Genomic DNA, 21,357 nt, shown 5'->3' on the forward strand with positions numbered 1-21,357 from the left:
CAGAAAAAACTGACACAGAGTGGAAAAAAATCACTATAATGTGCATTTTATCAGTTTACTGAGAGAAGTATAAGCAGTTATGTGTTACTTTTGGTGCTTGCCACATGAATTTATGCACGCGTTGAGCCTATGTCAAACATTTTTCACCCTGCTGCATCGATCAGCCCCTTTTCCCACACTTAAACTCCTTCTCCGTTAGTGTTAAGAGCACTTAAAATCGTGTGCCTCATCAGTTTCTATTGTCTTTAAAAAGGTCAGCCCACAGTGATAGGGCAATTAAACTCTCTCCTTCCTCCAATCCGTCCCCACACTTCACTGTTTTATCGTCAAACCTTTCACCCCATCACTGACATTTTCTCTCTTCTTCTCTCTATTTTAGTCCCACCTCCCAGAGAGACAGAGAGAGAGAGAGAGAGAGAGAGAGAGAGAGAGAGAGAGAGGAGCGAGAGCACAACCAGCATCTCCTCCTCCTCCTTTTACTCGCCCTCTCTCGACTCCCCTTCTTCCAGCACACGCTTGCACTTCTTCCCTCTGATGCTGACTGGATGCAGACCGGAGGATTTCCAGCAGCTTCCTGAGTCTCTGCTCCTTTCCTCCCTTTCTTTCCTCTCTGTATCCCCCCCTTTCCCTTTCCCTCCTCCTCCTCTTTTTTCCAACATCTGAAGCTTCTCTTCTTCTGCCTCCTCTCTTTTACCCCTTCCACACCACCAGGATGTGGCACTCAGTGGCTTTGCTCCTCTCTGGATTCTCTGCTTTGATCCACGGTGAGCCTGCCTTCATGTCTCTCTCTGTCTGTCTTTCACTCTGTTTTCAGGGAATCGGATTGCAGCAGCATTTTAGAGGAATTCGGGCGCTGGAGTCCACGTTGCTGATGCTTGATTTACAAAGTATGCAGTGGAATAAGAATAGCAGGAAGTAGGAAAGAGACTCCGGGAGAAGAAAAGTGAGACTCTGGCTCACCTGTTTGCTTTGTTTGTTTACGTCTTAACTGTGCTATATTTTCTGGATGTTAGTTTAGCTGAGAGACGGGGTTGGATGCCTTTGCGTGAGATGTTGTAATGGGCAGATTGACATCTAGTCAGCACAGCGAGGCAGATGTCAGATAGAAAAATGGAAGCAGTTGTTGCCTTGGCTCTTTCTGCACAAATCTGTGTGCACACAAGGGGCTCTCACATGGAAAACCTGTCAGAGATCAAATGAGTTGACGTATAGATTGGCTCTTCCATCTCCATCTTGCCTCTCCGTGTTGTGGACATGTTGCTGCAGCCGAGCCGACGGCGCTCCGAGCAGCACAAGTAAAAGCTGAACATAAATGCTGACAATTGATTGAGAGACCTGAGAGGAGAGCAGGCAAACTTTACCAACAGGGAGAAGTACCAGCAGTGAAAGAGTGTTCAGTTTGTTTGGTTTCAAAGACTAAAAGCTGGGAAACATGAACGACAAGAAGACAGAGGAAGCGAAAGTTTCTGACAGTATTTGGGCACGCAGATTTTTAAAGAAAAAAACATTCAGGGAATTTTCATTACTTGGCAAGCTTTGAAAGGAAACGCCACCACAAGTGCATGCAAATTTGTACTCTGCACCTCTAGGGTTTAATCCTGTCATATTCCCAGCGGCGAACTTATATAAGAGTGTAATATATAAAAAAGAATTCCTCCATACTGTTCAGAGTACAGGCTGCATCTGCTTTTCGCAGCAGTTTATTTGGGTATCAGCACACCGAGTGACATTTTCACTAAACAAACAGTTCCTTCCATTTCACGCACAGCATACCGCATCCCGGCAAATAAATTTACCAATTTACCTCGGAAATATAAAACTTTATCAGTATGAAATGCACAGACTTTCTGCAAGATCCAAATCTTCCACATATTTTTCTGCAGGTTCTCAAATCTTTTCATGCTTTTAGTATTTTGATCATATTGACATGATAGCATCCCACTGATGCTGCAGATTTGTCGGCTTCACGTGTATGATGTGAATCTCTCATTCCACCACATCCCAAAGATGCTCTGTTGGACTGAGATGTGGTGAATGGCCCATCGCTTTCCAGGTCCAGCATGTTGTCTGTGTATATATGCTGTAGTGTTTGCTTGTATTGAGTTACTGTTGTCTTCCTATCAGCTTGAAGCACTCTCTGACATCAACATGATCCGGGGAACTGCTGCTCACTGGATATTTTCTCTTTTTCGGACCAGTCTCTGTAACCTCTAGAGATGGTCGTGTGGGGTAAATTCCAGCAGATCAGCAGCTCCTCCGATACTCAGACTCAGACACCTAAATCACAATGCTTATCCATTCTGCCAGCGATTGGCTGATTTGCTTTAACAGGTGTACCCAATAAAGTCGAGTGTACACATTTCTCTTTTTAGCTTTAACATTTCATCTACGGGTTTCAGAGCTGTAGTTTAAAAAAGAAATTCCCACACTGAAAATCTGACACGTTTGATAAAAATGTAATAATTATTTCCTGTATGTATATTTCACTGTCACCTCACAGCTAGAAGCCTGGTTCAAATCTACTTGGTAAAGTTTGCATGTTCTTCCTGTGCCAGCGTGGGCCTCAAACATGCTTGTTAGGTTAATTATCTGCAAATGTGGATGTGAGAGGGTTTTGTTGTCTCTGTTGACCCTAAGATCTGAGCGGCAACTAAGGGAGGGCTCTTAGCTGAATAAACAGCCAAGCAAATGGATGGATGTAAGCATGGTATAAACAGTAAATTAAAGTTCTTGGCTAAACCTTGGGTGTGTTATGATGGGTATACTGAGAGGAAACAAACAAACAGCTACATGCACACAAATAAACGGCACATTTGTGGTCAGGGTGATATTTTCTCACTTCTTCTATGCCAATCAACATCTTAATTCAACATTTTAATGTGCATTACCTCTGAGCTTCTCAAACAAACTTAATTACACATTAATTAGTGCCAGTTATGCCCTGATAAGGTTTTCCTACATTTCTAATTAGTTCCTGTTTACTTAATGTTCTCCACGCTTGCTCTGAAGCTTTCTTCTCTTTGCTGATTTTTCTTCCGCGTTTTCAGCATTAATTTGAAATATTTTATTCTGACTGAGGAGCTGGACCCTTCCTCAGTGTTACATTTAAAGCCCAGATAAGTGATCAGTTCTATTTCTGCTAATTTCATCATTAAACCTGCTTCTCCTCATGCATTTCCTCCTGTCTTCTTTTCATTTCAGTCATGTTCTTCCAGATGTATTTATAGATAAGGAGGCTGAAATCCTCAAGGTTAAATCTTCTCATTTGATCAGCAGCCTGTTTTTTTTTTTTTTTTGACATTTGTTCCCCCAGTGTGCTTTTTAATGGAGTTTTTCCTAGAATTTTAGAAACACACTTTATAATCTGGACCCACTAAAAGTGAACATAGAGACATTAGAATCATCAAATCTCGCTTGCTTCCACACATGAGCATTATATCAGATTCAAACATGAGCCCTTTCTTCTGCCTTTCAGTATCATTGCAGGGCCCTCATCAGAGGACTCTGCTGAAAAACCTCCTGAAGGACTACAACCACATGGAGCGACCAGTGGCCAACGACTCCCTACCTCTCAACGTCTCCTTCAGCCTCAGTTTGATACAGATCATGGATGTGGTAGGCATCTCCGACTCATTTGGGGGCTGTTTATTTCTGACATCAGACAAAACATTTTAAAAAGGACGAATTCAGATCCTTGGATTAAGATTTAGTTTTTCATGGAGAACACTGAGCATTTGCTTGTTTGCAATTAAAATGGAAATTAGACTGAAAAAAACAAACAAGCATTGAGCGTGTAGTTTGTTTATGCCTGAAACTGTGGTATTAATAATGCACCAGATTTTTTTTTTCAAATATTTGATATTTGTTTGTGGATTTATGGATCAAGAGCAGTGCTCACACCTCTTGCCTTGTGGTTTATATGGCGAATGATGATTTAAGTGGTGTAAATGTTTTGCAGGATGAGAAGAACCAGGTGTTAACCTCTAATATGTGGCTGCAGATGGTAAGGACCCCTGAGAGACTCTGAATGTTTTGGGGTGATAATTTTTTTAAATTGTATTCCAGCGGCAAAAACTAGTTTTCTCAGTCTTTAACATGCAAATTAAGGTCACCCTGAAGTCCATGTATCATTGTAATCACTTCAGCATGCAGGACCTAAATGTAGACACAGGCTTGATGAACATAGAGAGACATAAGATGAGCAAAAACAGAGAGAGGGAAGACTATAATGCAAAAAGGATTGAACAGAAGTGAATTTAATGAGGGTGGGCAAAAAGACAAAAGCAGGAATATCTGTGCTGGTTCTCAGTCATCCAGGTCATGACAATCCAAGGAGCTTGGAAAGCGACTGGACTTCTTTAAGTTTCTTGAAGACAGTCTTAGAACTGAAGAAGCATCTTGGATGAGAAACGTCTTCAAGAAACTTAAAAAGGTCCAGTCGGGCTTCTTTCCAAGCACCTTCGATTTCAACGGCAGGAAATTAAAAAGAAACTGCGCACTGTTATCAGAATAACACAGTAGATGGAAGAGTGGCATCCTTTTATCTTCTGTTTTATTTTGATGAACAGTAGAGGGCTTTGGAAATACACCATATTGCCAGAAGTATTCATCACCCATCCAAATCACTGAATTCAGGTGTTCCAATCACTTCCACAGTCGGAGGTGTATAAAATGTACTTCTACAAAAAGTGAATCACTACAAACCTCCGAACTTCATGTGGCCTTCAGATTAGCTCAAGACCAGTGCATAGAGCTTCAGGGAATGGGTTTGGGAATAGCCGCTTCCTGTTCCAAAAGCACTGCGCACCAGTGCACAAAGCAAACTCCATGAAGACATGGATAGTTTGGTGTGGAAAAACTTGACTGGCCTGCACAGAGTCCTGAACCTCAACCTGACAGAACACCTTTGAGATGAATCACAAATGCATTTCCGGAAGAATGGTCAAGAATTCCCACGAACACACTCCTAAATCTTGTCGACAGCCTTTCCTGAAAAGTTGAAGCTGACATCATATTAAACCCTATGGATTGAGATTTGGATGTTACTCAAATACACGTGTGCGTAAAGGCAGATGAGCGAATACTTTTGGCAATTTGTGTGCAATATTAGTGTGCAATAATTTGCCTGCAGGTTGTTGGCTCAGACAGCATGTCTGTGTTTGTGTGTTGAAGACTTGGTACGACCACTATCTCCAGTGGAACCAGAGCGAACATCCTGGAGTGAAAAATCTTCGCTTTACCACAGATCAAATTTGGACCCCAGACATCCTCCTCTACAACAGGTAAACCCTGCATAAACCCCTAAACGCTCGCCTCGTACGCGCACACGTCAACAAGTCGTGTCACTTCTTCCTCTGTCCTTCCTTAGTGCAGATGATGACTTTGACTCCACCTTTAAGACCAATGTTCTGGTAAACTCCAGCGGCTTTGCCAAGTATCTTCCCCCAGGTGAGGCTTTCCGCATATTTCTTAGATTTTAATCATCGTTCCTGCTCTCCCCGTCGCTCATCTCCCTCCTTATCCCCTCCACATTTCCCCGAGGTGCAACGGCAGCGTCTCATTCTACAATCGAGTCATGTCTCCCTACTGTTTGTACACTTGACATTAATATTTTATCACTGTAAAACAGCATCCCTAGTTAGTCACTGGTTACGGATTCCCAGCTCTGTGAGTAACACCTATAAATAGGAGACGCTCACTTCCTCTTCTTCCTGCCTTAACCCAAATGCAAGCCCACAAAAGTATAGACTCCCCTCTCGTGTTTCCACAGGCCTTTGCTTGCAGTTTCTCAGTCTTTTCGTTATACACCAGATTATCAAAGCCTGAGACTGAATCCCATCTCTTGGGGTGAGGAGAGAGCGACTGGGAGGGCCTGAAAAGACTTTTTGAATAAAAAGTCGAAGACTGCAAGCCCCAAAAGCCATCCCATGAGCTGCTGCTGAATGTAAATACAGCTGCTTAATTCTTTGTCTGGAGTCAATTAGTGGGAGAATACAAAGATACGATTTGGAAAAATATGAGAAAGAGTGGTTTGATGTGTGTATTTTATTAGTAAATGAGAAAAAGTAAGAAAAAGCAAAAGAATGAGAAACAAATCAGCTCCCTGACACATGCCTGGCTACAATTCCTGTTGTTCAGCTGGTTATTGTCAGTAAATAAGAGGCAACAAGTTTGTGGGTGTCAGGCATGGAGCGGGGAGTTTGACACACAGTAAATAATTCAGATGTGGAGGATCCCAGATGTCTGCTGCGTGCCGTCTGAATAACTCCTCTTGCTGCAGAGGTAAAGGTGCTGTGTTGTGTTAATGGCCTAACAGGAAACGTCGTGTAACAGGCTTTAGCTCATATCTGGACCGGATGACATTTATAACAAGGTAATCTTGTCTCTAGGCCTTGAAATGCTCAGAATGATGGAGTTTTATTTTGGGAGCCGTACGCGCTGCGAGACAGATTGTTCCAAGCTGCAGAGAAGATTCTGGCGCCTTGTTTGAAGGTGTTGTTTCAAGGTTACTGGATATATTCGAGAGGCAGGCTGCAAATATGCATGGATTTGAAGCACAGAGAGGTGGATCTGCTTTAACTTAATCGGTGTATGTTTAGATTTTAGGGCCTTAGGAGCTCATAACTGGAGTAATTATAAAGACACACTCATGAAGCAAAGGTTGGAACCTGAGGTTAAGAGCTGGATTTTAGTGAGTAAGAAGTGCAGGGAGAGAGAAAATCTATACCTTCCACCTGTTAGCCCCCTTTCCCTGTTGTCATTTACCTCCACAGTCTGATTTGCATGTGGGCAGGCTCATAATGAACGTCTTTGAGAGCTGCAAGGCTTCACTGGCATTTTGGTTCTCTGCACTTGTGTGTGTGAGAGACCGTTTTATTTCAGTAATTACTTTAAGAGCTGCAGCTCACCAGCGACCACAGCGAGGATCATTGCAATTTTTCGTTTGGGGGTGGAAGTGTGTCTTCATGATTTCTTGGTCACTTATGCCGTGCATATGGAAGCGGTTGCATTTATTATTTCTGCATAATAGAAGTGGGAATCTGATTATGGCACTGTGCACAATCTCATTTTTCAGTGTCATCGTTGATGTTTTCTTCTCTAGCTGAGGCTTAGCTAACAGCTGTGTGTGTGTGTGCAGGCAGAGAGCAGAAGCAGCATTTGTTCACAGCAGAAAATATCTGAAACCTGTGAGTGACAATATATATAGCTGCCAAGTTTTGTTTTTATAGCCATCTCTTTGACGGGAGCTCGTTTCTAATCTAGTCCTTGCTTTCACTTCCTCAGCCTCCAAACGAAATTTAAAAACTCTCTGTAGACCTGCAGGGTGTTCATAAAAATGCTGTTGCAGTGTGCACTTTTGGTTGTGATGTAACATTTTTCACACAGTTGTAGAAAGTTAAAAAAAAAAGAGGCCTTGAAGTGAATGAATGATTTCTCTAACAAGGAACTTGATATTCTGGACAGACTCCCTGCACTAAACAAATGGTCCGGCTGTACATCTTTCCCTTGTCACCTCTCCTCAGGAAGCGGTTCATTATTGTCATTTAGTCAATTGATTGAGGAGCCCCTGTGCTTTTGTCCTTTTCTCAGGAATCTTTATGAGCACATGCAATGTGGATGTTCGCTGGTTTCCTTTTGACATTCAGAAATGTGAGCTGAAATTTGGCTCTTGGACGTACGACGGCTGGCTGCTGGACCTCCAGATGGTCGACGCTGACATCTCCGGCTACATGCCCAACGGAGAATGGGACCTAATAGGTGAGTAGGGAAAAAAATTTGCATTGCATTCACTTTTATTCAGGCATGAGCAACCAAACCAGTTTCTCTCCTACTTCCAGGAGTTCCTGGAAAGCGGAATGAGGTCTTCTATGACTGCTGTAAGGAGCCCTACACGGATGTGACATTTGTTATTACAATAAGGCGGCGAACGCTTTACTACGCCTTGAACCTTCTCATCCCGTGTGTGCTGCTCTCTTCTATGACGTTGCTCATTTTTGTGCTGCCTGCTGACTCCGGGGAGAAGATCTCATTGGGTGAGTGGATCAAAAACTAGTTTTAAAAGACTTCACAGAAACATGAAACCCCCCCCCCCCCCACACACACACACACATATAGGGTAAACCAGTCTGAGAATCAATGCAAGCTCATTTGAGTTAAAACATACTTTGTAATTTTTGCAGTTTCTTGCCTCTAGTCACTAATCTGCGTGTAGCCAAGAAACAAAGGGACACCGGTAAAATACCAGGGAACTGTAAAACAGGTAATCATGAATGCAAACAATGAAAGCTTCAAGTGCAAGATGCACACAGTGTAAAGAGTAAACCTGAAGGAAAATAGAAACTTCAGGCACATAAACTCACTACACAGCCAAGCTGCTGTAATACATGGAGGAAGCGAGGTGTCTTCTATGAAAAAGATGGCGCCCCAAAAGCAGCACGTGTGGCCATGACTTTTTGGAGTTTTTCATTGCACTGCTTTCAACTTTCTCCAAGCATGTTGCTGCAAATGCAGTAAGACTTCCAAATGTCCCTTATATGATTGAAACGACTTGCAGGTTTTACACAGTGTTTGGGCTTTTTGAAACGAATGTATATATTTTGTAAAAAGAACGTGTCAAATATGCAAAAATCTCCAACTTGCTCCCGGGTTTGAGTGAAGTAGTTTATAGGCTGCCAAAAACTGAGCTCACAACAAGCAAGCCATCCCGGAATAAATTCAAGAAAAAAACAAAAGAATCGAAGGAGTGGCACTGGAGACTACGGGGAGGCATGAAACAGACAAAGGGAGAGGGGTGGGGAGCTGAGAGAGGAGAGGGATTACAGGATAAAATAGAAAGATGAGAAATGCGAGGAGGAGGAACACAGACCGATGGGTGTGGGAGGGAAGCAAAAAGATAACACCGACAGGAGAAGAATTCGAAAAGGATGAGAGAGGACAGCACAAAAGAGAGAGGGACGACTGATGAGGAGGAGAAGGGGAGAGACATCCAAATCACACAATAATGGGCTGGAAGAGAGAGAGAGAGAGCATTGCCGGGATCAAGCAGCAGCTGCAAATATGTTTTAATATCTGCTTCAACCTGTTTAGAGATGACTAATGTTCATCTCCTCAGGACATTAAATAGTCCAGATTTCACGTTATCTGACATTTATAGAGGTAAAGCTGTTAGGCAACTAGTGGAAGAGGGAAGTGGTTGAAAAATTATGACTATGTTTGGGAAACCGATTAAGTTTTATAAAGTAAAAAAAGAGAAAAAGTCTCAGCTTTACATTTTTTTAATCTAATTTAATTGGTTCAAGATTTTTTTGTGTCACTTTTGAATTTTGTGAAATTTTGCATTATTTTTTCCACCATTTATTTGACTAATTGTTTAAGAAAATAGAAGATTGCAGCTTGATATTGCATTAAGTTCACCTTGGTAACTGGATAAATCTAAATGCTCTTTGACTCATGTCTGCTTGGGAGGCAACAGCATTGTCAAAGCCTAACCTCACCCCCGATACAGGATGCATTACGCAGCATTTCTCCATAAAAGGAGGAGGTGGGGGGGGATGCCAAGCCTTACACACACGGACGATTAACCTATTGATGTAATTAAAGCTAGTGAATTGATTGGGGGGAGAGCTTACACACTGGCTTCCAGAAAAATTCTCTGTCACTTCACTTGATGGAGGAGATGCGTGCACCGAGCGGCCGAGCCGTTAGGGTTAGAGGAGCATGCTTTTAAAAAGAATAAATGTCATATGTGAAGAGAAAAAGCGACATAAAAGACGCATTTTTAATTCACCTAATATCCTTAAAGAGCATTCATATTTTATCTCTCGGCCTGGGAGTTTAATTGAATGCCTCTGAATGGGGACAGTTATGCCAGCAAAGCACTCCCTAAATTCCGTCTGCTGGAGAAGTGAGACAGATTGCGTGGTGGTGGATAAATGAAGATGGAATTGCGGGAGGGTGTGAGGAGTGTGTTCGCATGCACACCGGTGGTGTTTGAACACCTTTAAAAAGGGTTATGTGCTGTGTATGCGGAAGTGCTTTTTTTTTGCTTTAGAGATGCACAATGCCAAAAAAGTGATTCACTGTAGGAGCGTTAGCCAGTCATTTACATAAATCGAACCCGATCTCCTCCTGAGTGTGACTATTTATCAAAATACCAAACAGACTAATGCAGTTTCTCAGAAGTAGACAGAGCGACTGAGGGGAGGAGACCAAACTGCTGGATCGATCGCCTAACAAAATGTATTATTTCTCTTTCTATCTGCAGGTATCACCATCCTGCTGTCTCTCACTGTTTTCATGCTGCTGGTCGCAGAGATCATGCCAGCCACATCTGACTCCGTCCCTCTCATAGGTATGTGAAAGATGGATATATTCATAGGAAAAAGAATCTGCTGCCATCGCAACACACAGCATTAAATCAGGCTGTCTGACTCACTGGAAATACTGCATGCAGTTTCTATCTGATGGGCGCGATCGATACTTTGTGCTTGTTTTTTGTTTGTTATAATTGATAGTTAGCCTGTGGATGCTGAACATGTTGATTAAACAGTTAGGTTGATAATTCGTTGGGCAAAGACACATTTTTTTTTGTAGTTTCGCCTCTGTGTGTCACCTCGGTGGATTTTAAACCAAACAATTAAGATGTGATTGAAGTGCAGGCTTTAATTCGAGGCTTTGATTCTGGGGTTTTACAACAAATTTAAATGAACTGTTTAGGAACTACGGTGACTTTTGTACACAATTCCCCATTTTCAGAGGCTCAGGAGGAATCGTACAGACTAATATAGTTTTAAATATCAGGACTGTTGGAGTAAAATCCAAGGCTCAACTCTAGAACCCGTGAACATCACCAGTTGTTGTGATTCCTCCCTTGAGATGCTCTGCTGGGCGTTTAGTGCAGCCACCTTCAGTTGCAGGCCTAAACATGCTGTCTTGGGTTGACATCAGTGACCAACCATTTGAAGAAAATCCCATTTCTTCTCCTTGAGAAACTCTTGGGTTGCTTTAGTAGTTTGGTTTGAGTCATTATCCATTTGCACTGTGCAGTCCACTTTAGACTCTGAGCAGGGAGTACAGCCCTGTACACTTCACAATTCATCCTGCTGCTTCTATCAGGGGTCACATCATCAATAAGCACTAGTAGTCCAGTTCAGTTGGCAGCCATACATGCCCATGCCACAAGATTGCCTCTACCTTGTTTCACAGATGATGTGGTAAATTTGGATTGATGAGCTGCGTCTGTCCTTCTCCTTACTTTTCTCTTCCCATCTTTTAGGACAAGTTCATCTTGAAGGCTCTGCTGATTGTAGATCAGCATCTCTGAGAGCCTTGGTGACTGTTAGATGTTGTGAACTTGTCTTCTGTGGTCTGTTAGACATTTTGGTGTTGGCCAGTGCATTCCTTCTTTTTAAAAAACTGTTGAAATTACAAATACTGTGTCCAACAAATTATGGACCTAACTGTAGACTGTAGACTTTCCCAAGGTTTCAATGACGTAGTGTCAATTTAGAGGAGATACACAAGTGTCCCTGTGACTATTCAGATGGTGCTTTTGTATGCTGATAATGCTTTCGGGTTTACAGGTTTTTTTTTATTCATTAGCTGAGTGATGCTGCCTTTTATACTTTGCCTTCAAGGCTGAAACAGAGGAAGTATGTTGTCTTGTGCAACGGTCTTTCTGCAGTGCAAGAGTATAACATGAACTATGAATGGATGAAAGGAACATTACCCAATTGCAGGCTGCACAAAATGTTCCCATCAGCTGCTGTTCTGATAATCTGAGAACCCTGAAACTACATGAAAAGCTACCAGAGACAGTAGTTCTCACTTAACCGGACCTGGCAAATGTCACACAAAATTCCAGGGCAATTCATCACATAGTGAAGATATTTAAATTTGAACCACAGTAATGGACCATCTGTCCAACAGCCAGGTTTTTCCACAGATGACTTTACAATGTACGGATGATTTTTTTTTTTCTCGATCCACCTCTCATGTATTTAACATTTGCTTCCAAGGAGCCAGGCTCTCTTTTACCTGACAATTTTCAGTGGAATGGGATTTTTTGTGTTTTTAAGCCATTTAACAGTAACCCATGGCTCATTCAAGCATGCAACAGGCTTCTAACTCCAGACACAAACCAGTGTTATTCTTATACATAACAGAAAACTTCATTTTAAATTTATTAGCAGCCTGTTGCAAAAACATATACATTGTGCAAAAATACTGTTTTATGTCTGCCAAACTGTGGAACAAAGTCATATTCAGTGAGCTGTTAGCTGAAAACTTGGCATTTCTCTGGATGATGTGCATTGTGTTCTAAAACATTTAAGGAAACTTGACAAGTGGAGGAAAAAAGAAGTGACCTAAAAAAAAAATATCTACAGCTGATGAACAGTATCCGAAAGTCCTGTCCTTAAGAAATAGGAAAAAATGCAGCAAAGACCTGATAGAGGACCTGAGAAATGTGTCTGACCCTTCAGTTGATCCATCTACTGTTCACTGGACCCTCATCAGAAATAGTCTGAGTGGAAGAGTGGCTGTCAAAAAAGCCATTCTTAGGGAAGGGAAACAGGGAACTGCAGTGAAAATCAGTGGCAACAGTGATCTTGTCAAAATTGATGAAATTCTGAATACACAAAAAGTGCAGTCAGGTTTTGATCCATAATGCAATACCATCTTGACAGTGTCTGATTGACAACAGCTTCATCTTTCAGCATGACAATGATCCTAAACACACTAAAGCAGTAAAACCCAGAGCCCGGACCTCAACATTACTGAAGCAGTGTGGGATCATCTTGACAGAGAACAGAACAAAAGGCAGCCAACATCCAAAGAGGAGTTTTGAATGTCCTTCAAGAAGCCCGGAGAACTATTCATGAAGACACACTTAAAGAGACACCAAGAAAGCTTCCCTAAGACAGAAGAATAAGGGTGGTCATACCAAACACTGACTTTCAAGCTGTTTGAATTGTACAGATTGCCTTATACACTTTATTTCCATGGATTTCATTTTGCACATTTTAATCAATTTTTGCACCTATTTCCCATTTTCATTGCAAAACATGGAAAATTGAGGGACTTTTGCACAGTACTGCACTACAGGAGACCAGAAAATCTACACAATGCTCCCCCCCAAAAAAACTGTAATCACAGGATTTACTGTGGCCACCTGCTCACCTTAAAGTTTAATAGTCTAAATTGATTGTGGGCACGCTGCTGGAAATTATGTTTAGCGAGCTTAGACGGCAACCGACACAGATGCAAGGCCATCTTTGCCCGAAGACACAAATCCTGGTCATTAAAAGCGTAAGAGAAGAAAAAAAAAGAGTCATAGTCATTAGTGTTTTCCTTTCTGCTTGTTTTTTTAATTAGGAGAATCTGCTGTGGATTTAATCTGTTTGATGATTTTTCCCCCAGGAGTATAAACTTGGCAGAAGTTGTGTTATGAAGACATCCACCTTGAAAAAAACAGGAACACACCATCCTTAAAAATTCACATTTTTCTTGAGAATCCCATCATAATGTGTTTCAGTGAAATACCTCATCTTGCTGACCTTAGAGTCCTTGAAAACAGACATTAAGCCATCATTTTGTAGATCTTTTACTTCTATACAACGATTGCCGGGCTGTTTCCTAAATAACAAGCTGTAGCAGATACTGTGAAGCTCAGTGAGGCAGTAGGAAATTACGGTGTAACTTAAAAATGAAATATTTTACTCTCTCCCACTCCTCCCAGGTCAGTACTTTGCCAGTATAATGATCATCGTTGGGATGTCAGTCATCGCCACAGTGGTGGTTCTGCAGTATCATCATCATGATCCGACCGGAGGAAAAATGCCCAAATGGGTGAGCCTAACTCCACAAACATCATCACTTACATGCTTCGCTGCTTTAATAAGAGATCGGTCTTTCTAATTCACGCAGATATATTCAAATGAATCTTTTTGTTAATCTCTGTTCAAGCTTCAGTATAACTCGTCTGCTCTGCCATTTTCAATAACATGTCATCCATTTGTTAGCTCTATACCTGTGCTCCTCTGCCAGTTTTCTTTCGCTTTTTATTCTCCGACTTCCTCGGCTGTGACTCATCCAGCAGTGTCAGTCTGCCTGAGTGTGTTCATCAAATGCCTCACCACAGACTTCAACAGGAGTGCATTTCAAAGCACTCTGGATGTGTGGGAGGATTTGATTTGCCTCATTCCTTCTTTTTTTATTTTCCTCGCCTTTTTAATGATAAAAAATTCATCAAGCTTTGTTTTAACAAAGGTTTTGTCATAACGTGAATTTTTTAAAACATGAAAAATGTTGAAAGAAGGTGTGAAATGAAAATAAATGTCATGTAATGTAATATTAACCAACATCTTAAGATGTATTTATCCGGTGATTTATGTGTGGACTGCAGAGACGAACTGACAGGCCTGCAGTTTTCAATACATGTGCATCAGCTTTACTGCATGACGGCGCAGATGCTCGATGTATCGACACAATTCAAGGACGCTTTGTTGATGAATGGCTCGTTCAGACAGTCCAATGGCCAATTAACAGGCTAATTGATGTGGTTCAGATGAGGGCATCGAACCAGCACAGTTCATAATTACAGCCCTTGAAAAAAACCTACGTCAACGGCAGCAGCAACAGAGACGGTTACCTGGCTGGTAAACATACTCTGTCGAGTGTAATTGAGCAGTCATCTGGACATTAGCTGCTCATTAGATGCCAGACACCCATCTGGACTCTGCTGGGCCAGAATGACTTTCAGGGGACTTGGAGTCTTTTTTGTATTTTTTGGGAGAGCAGAAGCGAAGGTTTAAATTTGAATAAGGTCTCTATTTAAACACTGTTCAATGAAACATTACAGCAAACTTGTTAGAGTCATAAAACAGTAATGTGAGCACTGCTCTCAATATTTCCACAGTTTGAATGTATGCCTACCTTTCTAAGTTTCCTCTCTGTGGGGAATGCAGTCAAAGAAAAAAAATCTTTTCCTCAGGCGACCCTAGTGAGGATCTTATACTTCTACAAGTGCAGCTGCAGTTTGAAAGAGACAAATAACTGCCTATTAGCCCAGCTTAACTGGCAGTTAGGTGCAGGTCAGGATGTGTAGCTGCTTTTAGTGCTTTGTGGCTGCTTTCTTATGTTTTCTTTTACTTCTTTGAGTGCTTTTATGCTCTGTGCTCCCTCGAGTCCCCCGCTCTCATCTCTACATATCTCAGTGTCCCTCTCTCTCTCTCTCTTACTAGGTGCAGCTCGTTTTGCTGCAGTGGGTCGCGTGGTTCCTGCGGATGAAGCGCCCGGGTGAGAGTGACGACCCAGAGCGGCCACCTTGCGCCCCCCACCTGCGCCGCTGCTCCTCGGGGTCACAGAGCGGAAGCATCCCTAACCCTCCGGACTCCCTCCACCCGCTGCACCCACAGAACCTGGCTCCCCTCCAAACAGGGCCGCTTCATGCAGGGCACCCTCACCTCCAGGCTCAGACGAGTGCTAACAACAACGGGAATCTTCTATATATGGGTTTTCAGAGCATGGACGACCCCTCGGTGCTCCCGGAGAGCATCCAGAGAAACAACATCTCCGCTGGGCCTCTGCGAGTGGCGGGAAGCCCACCTCCACACCTGCCGTCACAATTTTGCAGCTCCCCTCCACCGCCTACCCCTAATGTGGAAACTGTAGGATGTCCCAGCACTGTCTCCAGTGGTGGGGGCTTTGGAGGTGGGGCGGGAGGTCTTGGAGGGTGCTCCACTGTAGGGATGGGAGACCCCCAGCTCCAGGCCATCCTGGAGGAAGTGCGTTACATGGCGGACCGCTTCCGGGAGCAAGATGAGAACGAAAGCATGGCGGAGCAGTGGAAATTTGCAGGCGCTGTGATTGACCGCCTCTGTCTGGTGGCATTTAGTGTTTTCAACATCATATGCACCATCTCAATCCTCATGTCTGCTCCCAACTTTGCGGACGCTATTTCAAAAGACTTTGTCTGAAAACAAAGAAAAAGAAAAAAAAAGAGGAGGAGAAGCACGAAGGAAAGGATGAAAGAAACTAAATATGGGATAAAAGATGGAGTGGGCCCCGATCCAAGGAAACCCAATTTCCAGTGGACGATGATTTGTGATTGCAAAGCAATCGGAAACAAAAAAAAAAGGTTTTCTTTGCAATACATTCTGTTTTGGAACTGAAATAAAAGAAGAAAACAGATGAAGAAGGGGATGGAGAGTGAAGGTAAAATGAGATTACGGCAAGCAGGGTGCTTTATCAGATTCTTGAAAAGGTGAAATGGATTCTTCTGGTTAATTCAAAGACTTTCCTCCAAAATTAGGGTGAGCGCTGAGGCAGAAATGGATAAAGAAAGGGAGGATTATCAGTGTAATCCAACCTGGAGTAAGAAAGCTCTTAGAGCAAGAGAGAGAGATTGAAAGAATAAGGGTGGAGAAGAGAGAGGCAGATAGATAAATGAGGCAGACATTTTACTGTTTTATTTTCTTGAAGAGAGAAGACAGCCCCAGACTCCCACATGTTGAGAAAATACTGCATCATTTAGAGTGATGTGAGGACGAGAGGGCGGGGAGAGGAGACAGAGACTTTTACAAGGACAGACAACAAAGAGCAGTCGTGAAGGAACGAGACTGCCTCTCCCACGGCACTGGCACAGTGAGGCGCAGTAAGCGGCTTGTTGCTGGATACGCAAAAGTGGACCGAAGAGCAAGAAAGCACAGAGGAACAGAAGAGGATCTCATCTATTATTCAATCGCACCCATCTAATGACCGTCAAATTGAAAGACCTCGGATAATCTTCAAGACTAATAAGCTTTTAAAAGATGAAGTCCCTCCACTGCTCGCGAGCCACTTTAAATTTGCGAGGCCTTATCTCTCTGAGACGATTGCCAATCTGCAACAATCAGCAGAGATCAAAGCTCCTCAGCAGTGTGCACAGTGTGCGGCGCTAATCATGACTGGGAAACTGAATTAACTGGTCATCAGTGATGCAGTGGCCGGTAGCTGCACCACAGCGGAGACCTGAACCGATAATAACTTACGAGGCAGTCATCTAAGTGGATCTGGCAGCTCGTAATAGACCAGCGAAACTCATTGGATTTCGTATTAAAAGGTTTAATAACTCAGAGGGGAGGTCAGGGTTTTAAAAGGGCACGAGAGGCAGAAAAATAGGGCGAGGGCATTCTAAATAAAAAATATATATTACAGCGAAAAAACATCCCATCAAATTTCTGTACGATCTATTGAAAGGTTTAGAGTCTCCTCAGTGATCTAAAATGAGATAAGAGAATTTAATAGGATCATATTTTCCATGAAATACACTGCAGTGGCATTTTGAAGGTTTATGCCAACACACAGACTACTTATATGGACAAAAGTAATGGAGCACACCTCTTAATCTTTGAATCCAAATGCTTTTAGTCCCATTGCTGCAGGTGTATAACAGCAAGCACTCAGCCATGCAGTCTGCATTCAAAAACATTTGTGAATGGGTGAGCGAGTGAATCACAGCGTGGTACTCATATTCAGTTTGTGAAGCTTATATTGATATTTAAAGATCAGCTGTAGCATTGCTGCTTTCAGCTGCTACCCTGTCACTACAGGGTCGCTGCAGCGGGTAGCTCTACATGTTTGCCGGATGTACTGCAAGGCAAATTAAAAACAACAACAACAGCAAATAGTAAAATGCTGCAAAGGCGACCAATACACAACGGAAATAGAAAAAAAAATGCAATAAAAGCTCACAAAAAACAAAAACAGCTAATCCTGACGGCTAATGATGACAATATCATTAGTTGTTGTCTTTTTCTGCCACACAGCACAGATGAAGCCTCTGCTTCCTTTAAGCGTGTCTAAGTACAGTTCGCATATTTTGGTTTCTGTCACATCTGCAGCTGTTCCATCACACTTTCTGTTGGGTTTCGTGTGCTTTTTCCTATTTGCTGGTGGGTTGTTATAGTCCATAAAAGTTGCCAATCCTCTGCAGAGAGATAAACCTCCCCTGACGTTAATATCAGCACAATATCTGTTCCCTGGAAGCTTCATAGCATGGGTTTCCATGGCCGAGCAGCTCTTGTAGAGGCAGTGTGCCAGTGCTTTTGTCCATACAGTGCAAGTCCAGTCAAACAACAAATGAATTGTCTCTGCAGAACGCATATAAAAGATTAATGTAGTAATCGTGATGTCAGCGATGGTTAGCAAAGTCCCCATCCCAGTCCAGAGCCTGAGCTGAGCATGCTGGCTGTTTGCCATCTTGATGATTTAAAACTGGAAACGATGAGGAGGGAGGATGTGACTGAGAAACTGAGGGATGCTGCATGCTCGTAGGGTAGCAACTTGTCAGTCACAGGACAGGCACGCCCTAATGCACACACACCCTGCTTTATCTACCTTTAAGGACAGTGAGGAGATCATATTTTACTAAATAAACATCGTATTATCCAAGAATTGAAAGTAGCAATCACAATCATAAACTCATCAAGAGTGTTTATTGAAATCAAAGATAAAGTGAGTAGGATATTTGTTTTCCCCATAGACTCTATTTTTGGTCTGAGACAGTTATGTATTGGCTGCACCTTTTAGACTCTGTAGCTTTATCTACCTTTTATATATGCTTTATATTTGGGTGTCTGCAAACAGTTTGAAGGTATGCAGAATGCAAAGTTAGTCCTGTTTACAAATATCTATGGATTAATGGAGCTTCTCCTCTCCGGTCTCGACAAAGTTAGACTCGCTTCCCTAACTTTGAGTGTTTCTCAGCAAAAGAGGAGGAAATTATAAAAAAAAGTCCAATGTGCTTTCATTGTACTTGCACAGGATGTATCTAAAAGTGTTCCCTCGTTGTTATATAACACAACACGAGTGTACTTAACAAGTTCCAGAACTGAATGGAAATGTAACATGGTGAAAAATACTAAAGTCGTGTGACCCTACATTTAGTCAGTGACAGCGGAGATGGGAAAGGAGAATTTATAAGTGTCTGAAATCTCAATTTAATCCTCACTATGGAGTAAGCTATACTGAAATAATGGGAGTTTAATGATGCGGGGATTTTGAGCACAAAGATTATAAGGGAAGGATGAGTCCTTGAAACAGCTTGGATAGAGCCCACCTTTAACAGCTCAGAGTCTGCCAGTGTTTCACTGATATTATTATGTGAGCATTTCAATGTGAATTTCTATGTGAGTACAATTCTAGTGCACAGCTACTAAAAAATGTTCAAACTCCCACACAAATCAGAATTGGATAAGTGGTTAAAAAAGATGGAGGGATGAATGGAAATTGTTCAAACTAGTCTGTGTGTTGCTTTTGAAAGAGCTAATACGAGTGGTTGTCTATTAGGATGTAATGCAAATACAGCAAAGTCCATCATTTGATGGTCGAGACACAACTGTTATAGTTTTGCGTCTATACACCACTACAGAGGATTTCAAATCAAACAATCACAATGTGACAACCACTTTTATACGTATTCCCCCATTTTTAGACTGGATGTGAGTCTGCAACATCCTAGAGAAAAAAAAAAAATCTTTGAACAGATGAAACTAAGATGAATTTGTACCAGAATGATGGGAAGAAGGAGAAAAACAGCTCATAATTTGAAGCCTACCACATTTTCTGCCAAACTCAGTCGAGCGCTTCACAGTGCAAATGGCCAAAGGCAAACTGCAAAAGCAAGTCAGTGACCTGATCTCAGCCCCAAAAAGCATGCTTTTCACTTATTAAATACAAAACTGAAGAAAGTGAGACTCATTTCAAGAGAGGAAGCCCAGAATTTGGTGATATCCATGGGTTCTAGACTTCAGGCAGTGACTACAAAAAACTTTCATACAAGTGCTTAAAAATAAGTCCATATATATTTAATAATATGTTAGTGAGTCCAATTAATTTTGAGCCTCTGAAAATGGGGGAGTGCGGATGAAAAAGGCAGTAATTACTAAACAGTAAATTCAAGCAACACTTGAATTAAAACTGCACTTTAATCACATATTCAGTGTTTGCTTTAAAATCCACTTTGCCGGCGTGCAGAAGTACAAAATATGCATGACTGTCCAAACACGGAGCCTTAAACAGCCCACAGAGGTCTGTTTTAACATTAAACTGTGGATAACTTGTGTTTTCTTCAACTGTGTGGCAGGTGTTGGCTCTCACTAAGCTCACTATTGAACCATACCTTTAAACTGTAAGCAGAGACATAAATCACTTTCATTCAGTTTACCTGACTGCTGTGTGGGAGAATATCCTCAGATACTAAACAACCCACTGAAGGATAAAAGCAGAGTTTCTCTGTATTTTTCAACAAATCCCAAGGTTGACGCTATTTTTCTTCTTTTAATTTGAAAAAACAGCTAAGCAGTGCACTTTCTAGCAAGCGTTTTACACCGTCAGACACACATTTGTTGCTGTTCTTGCAGCAACAGAACAATGGCTGAGGGATTTACTCTGATAAAATACAACAGAGCCCGTGTTCATCATAACAGAGGAGCATGACACTCAGTTTGAAGTGTGGCTCATTAATGCGTTCCTCAAAATTTTATGACACAAAGGAAAAGGAAGCTTTGACCACACAGGCAGTAATTTCAGCAGATTTGTTTTAGTTTTAATGGGACTTGGTGATAATAAACAAAAATCTCCTACTTTACTCCTCTAGGACAAAATATGTTTACTGCATTACATTCCTGACCAGCACTGTCTGTGCACATGTATTTCTCACTGTGAACTGATAGAGTGTAGAGACAGCTGTACAAGTCCTGCTCTCTACTTGCCTTCATCTTTTGTCTTCTCTCTCTTCCTCTTTAAAGCAAAGTCCTCTAGCAAGGCAGAAGGTAAACTTCCTGCCAGAGGGTTTACGAAAGGATGTTTTCCTTCGAGCACACACTGACACCTGAACACTCACATCTCTGTACAGAGCATTTCTCATCCTGAAAATAAAAGATTCTCTCTTTTTGTTTTTCCTACTGCCTTTGGTCTGTTCTGCTCCCTATCCTGTCGTGTTGGTGGTGGCTGGCCCAACACCCGAAAAGAAGAGAAAAATGACAGGGAGGGGATAAGAGGAGGAGAGAAAGTGCTGACGTGCACTGAGCGCTGGACAGGGCCTTAATTGATCACTCGTTCAGGAGGGAGAGAAGAGGGAGGTGGGCAGTAGGGGAGGGTTAATGGAGGAAAGAGGGGGGATACTGGGTAATTCATTGGATTTATGAAGGACAGCGGCAGGGGAAATAGGCTCGCAGACAAGTATAGCTCAGTCACAGACATTAGACGAAAGGCCATGCACTATATCACACCGCAAGGGAAAATATATACATATTTAAATTGAAGATTCACAGTTCACAACTAAAGACAAACACTTTCTCACTAAAATCTATTTAT

At 42.1% G+C, this 21,357-nt stretch overlaps 1 protein-coding gene across 1 annotated transcript; it reads left to right on the plus strand.

Moving 5' to 3' along the window:
* The first annotated feature begins 436 nt into the window (after nt 1–436).
* On the plus strand, nt 437–20,935 carry chrna11 (cholinergic receptor, nicotinic, alpha 11). Its single transcript, XM_040021242.1, has 10 exons — nt 437–764; nt 3,476–3,615; nt 3,959–4,003; nt 5,173–5,282; nt 5,369–5,448; nt 7,591–7,758; nt 7,839–8,033; nt 10,265–10,351; nt 13,739–13,848; nt 15,243–20,935. The coding sequence occupies exons 1-10, from the start codon at nt 713–715 to the stop codon at nt 15,975–15,977; spliced, it is 1,722 nt and encodes a 573-aa protein (XP_039877176.1). The 5' UTR covers nt 437–712; the 3' UTR covers nt 15,978–20,935.
* The last annotated feature ends 422 nt before the right edge of the window (nt 20,936–21,357 follow it).

This window comes from Simochromis diagramma, unplaced genomic scaffold (assembly GCF_900408965.1).
Source record: "Simochromis diagramma unplaced genomic scaffold, fSimDia1.1 OVJJ01000753.1, whole genome shotgun sequence".
Classification (NCBI taxonomy): domain Eukaryota; kingdom Metazoa; phylum Chordata; class Actinopteri; order Cichliformes; family Cichlidae; genus Simochromis; species Simochromis diagramma.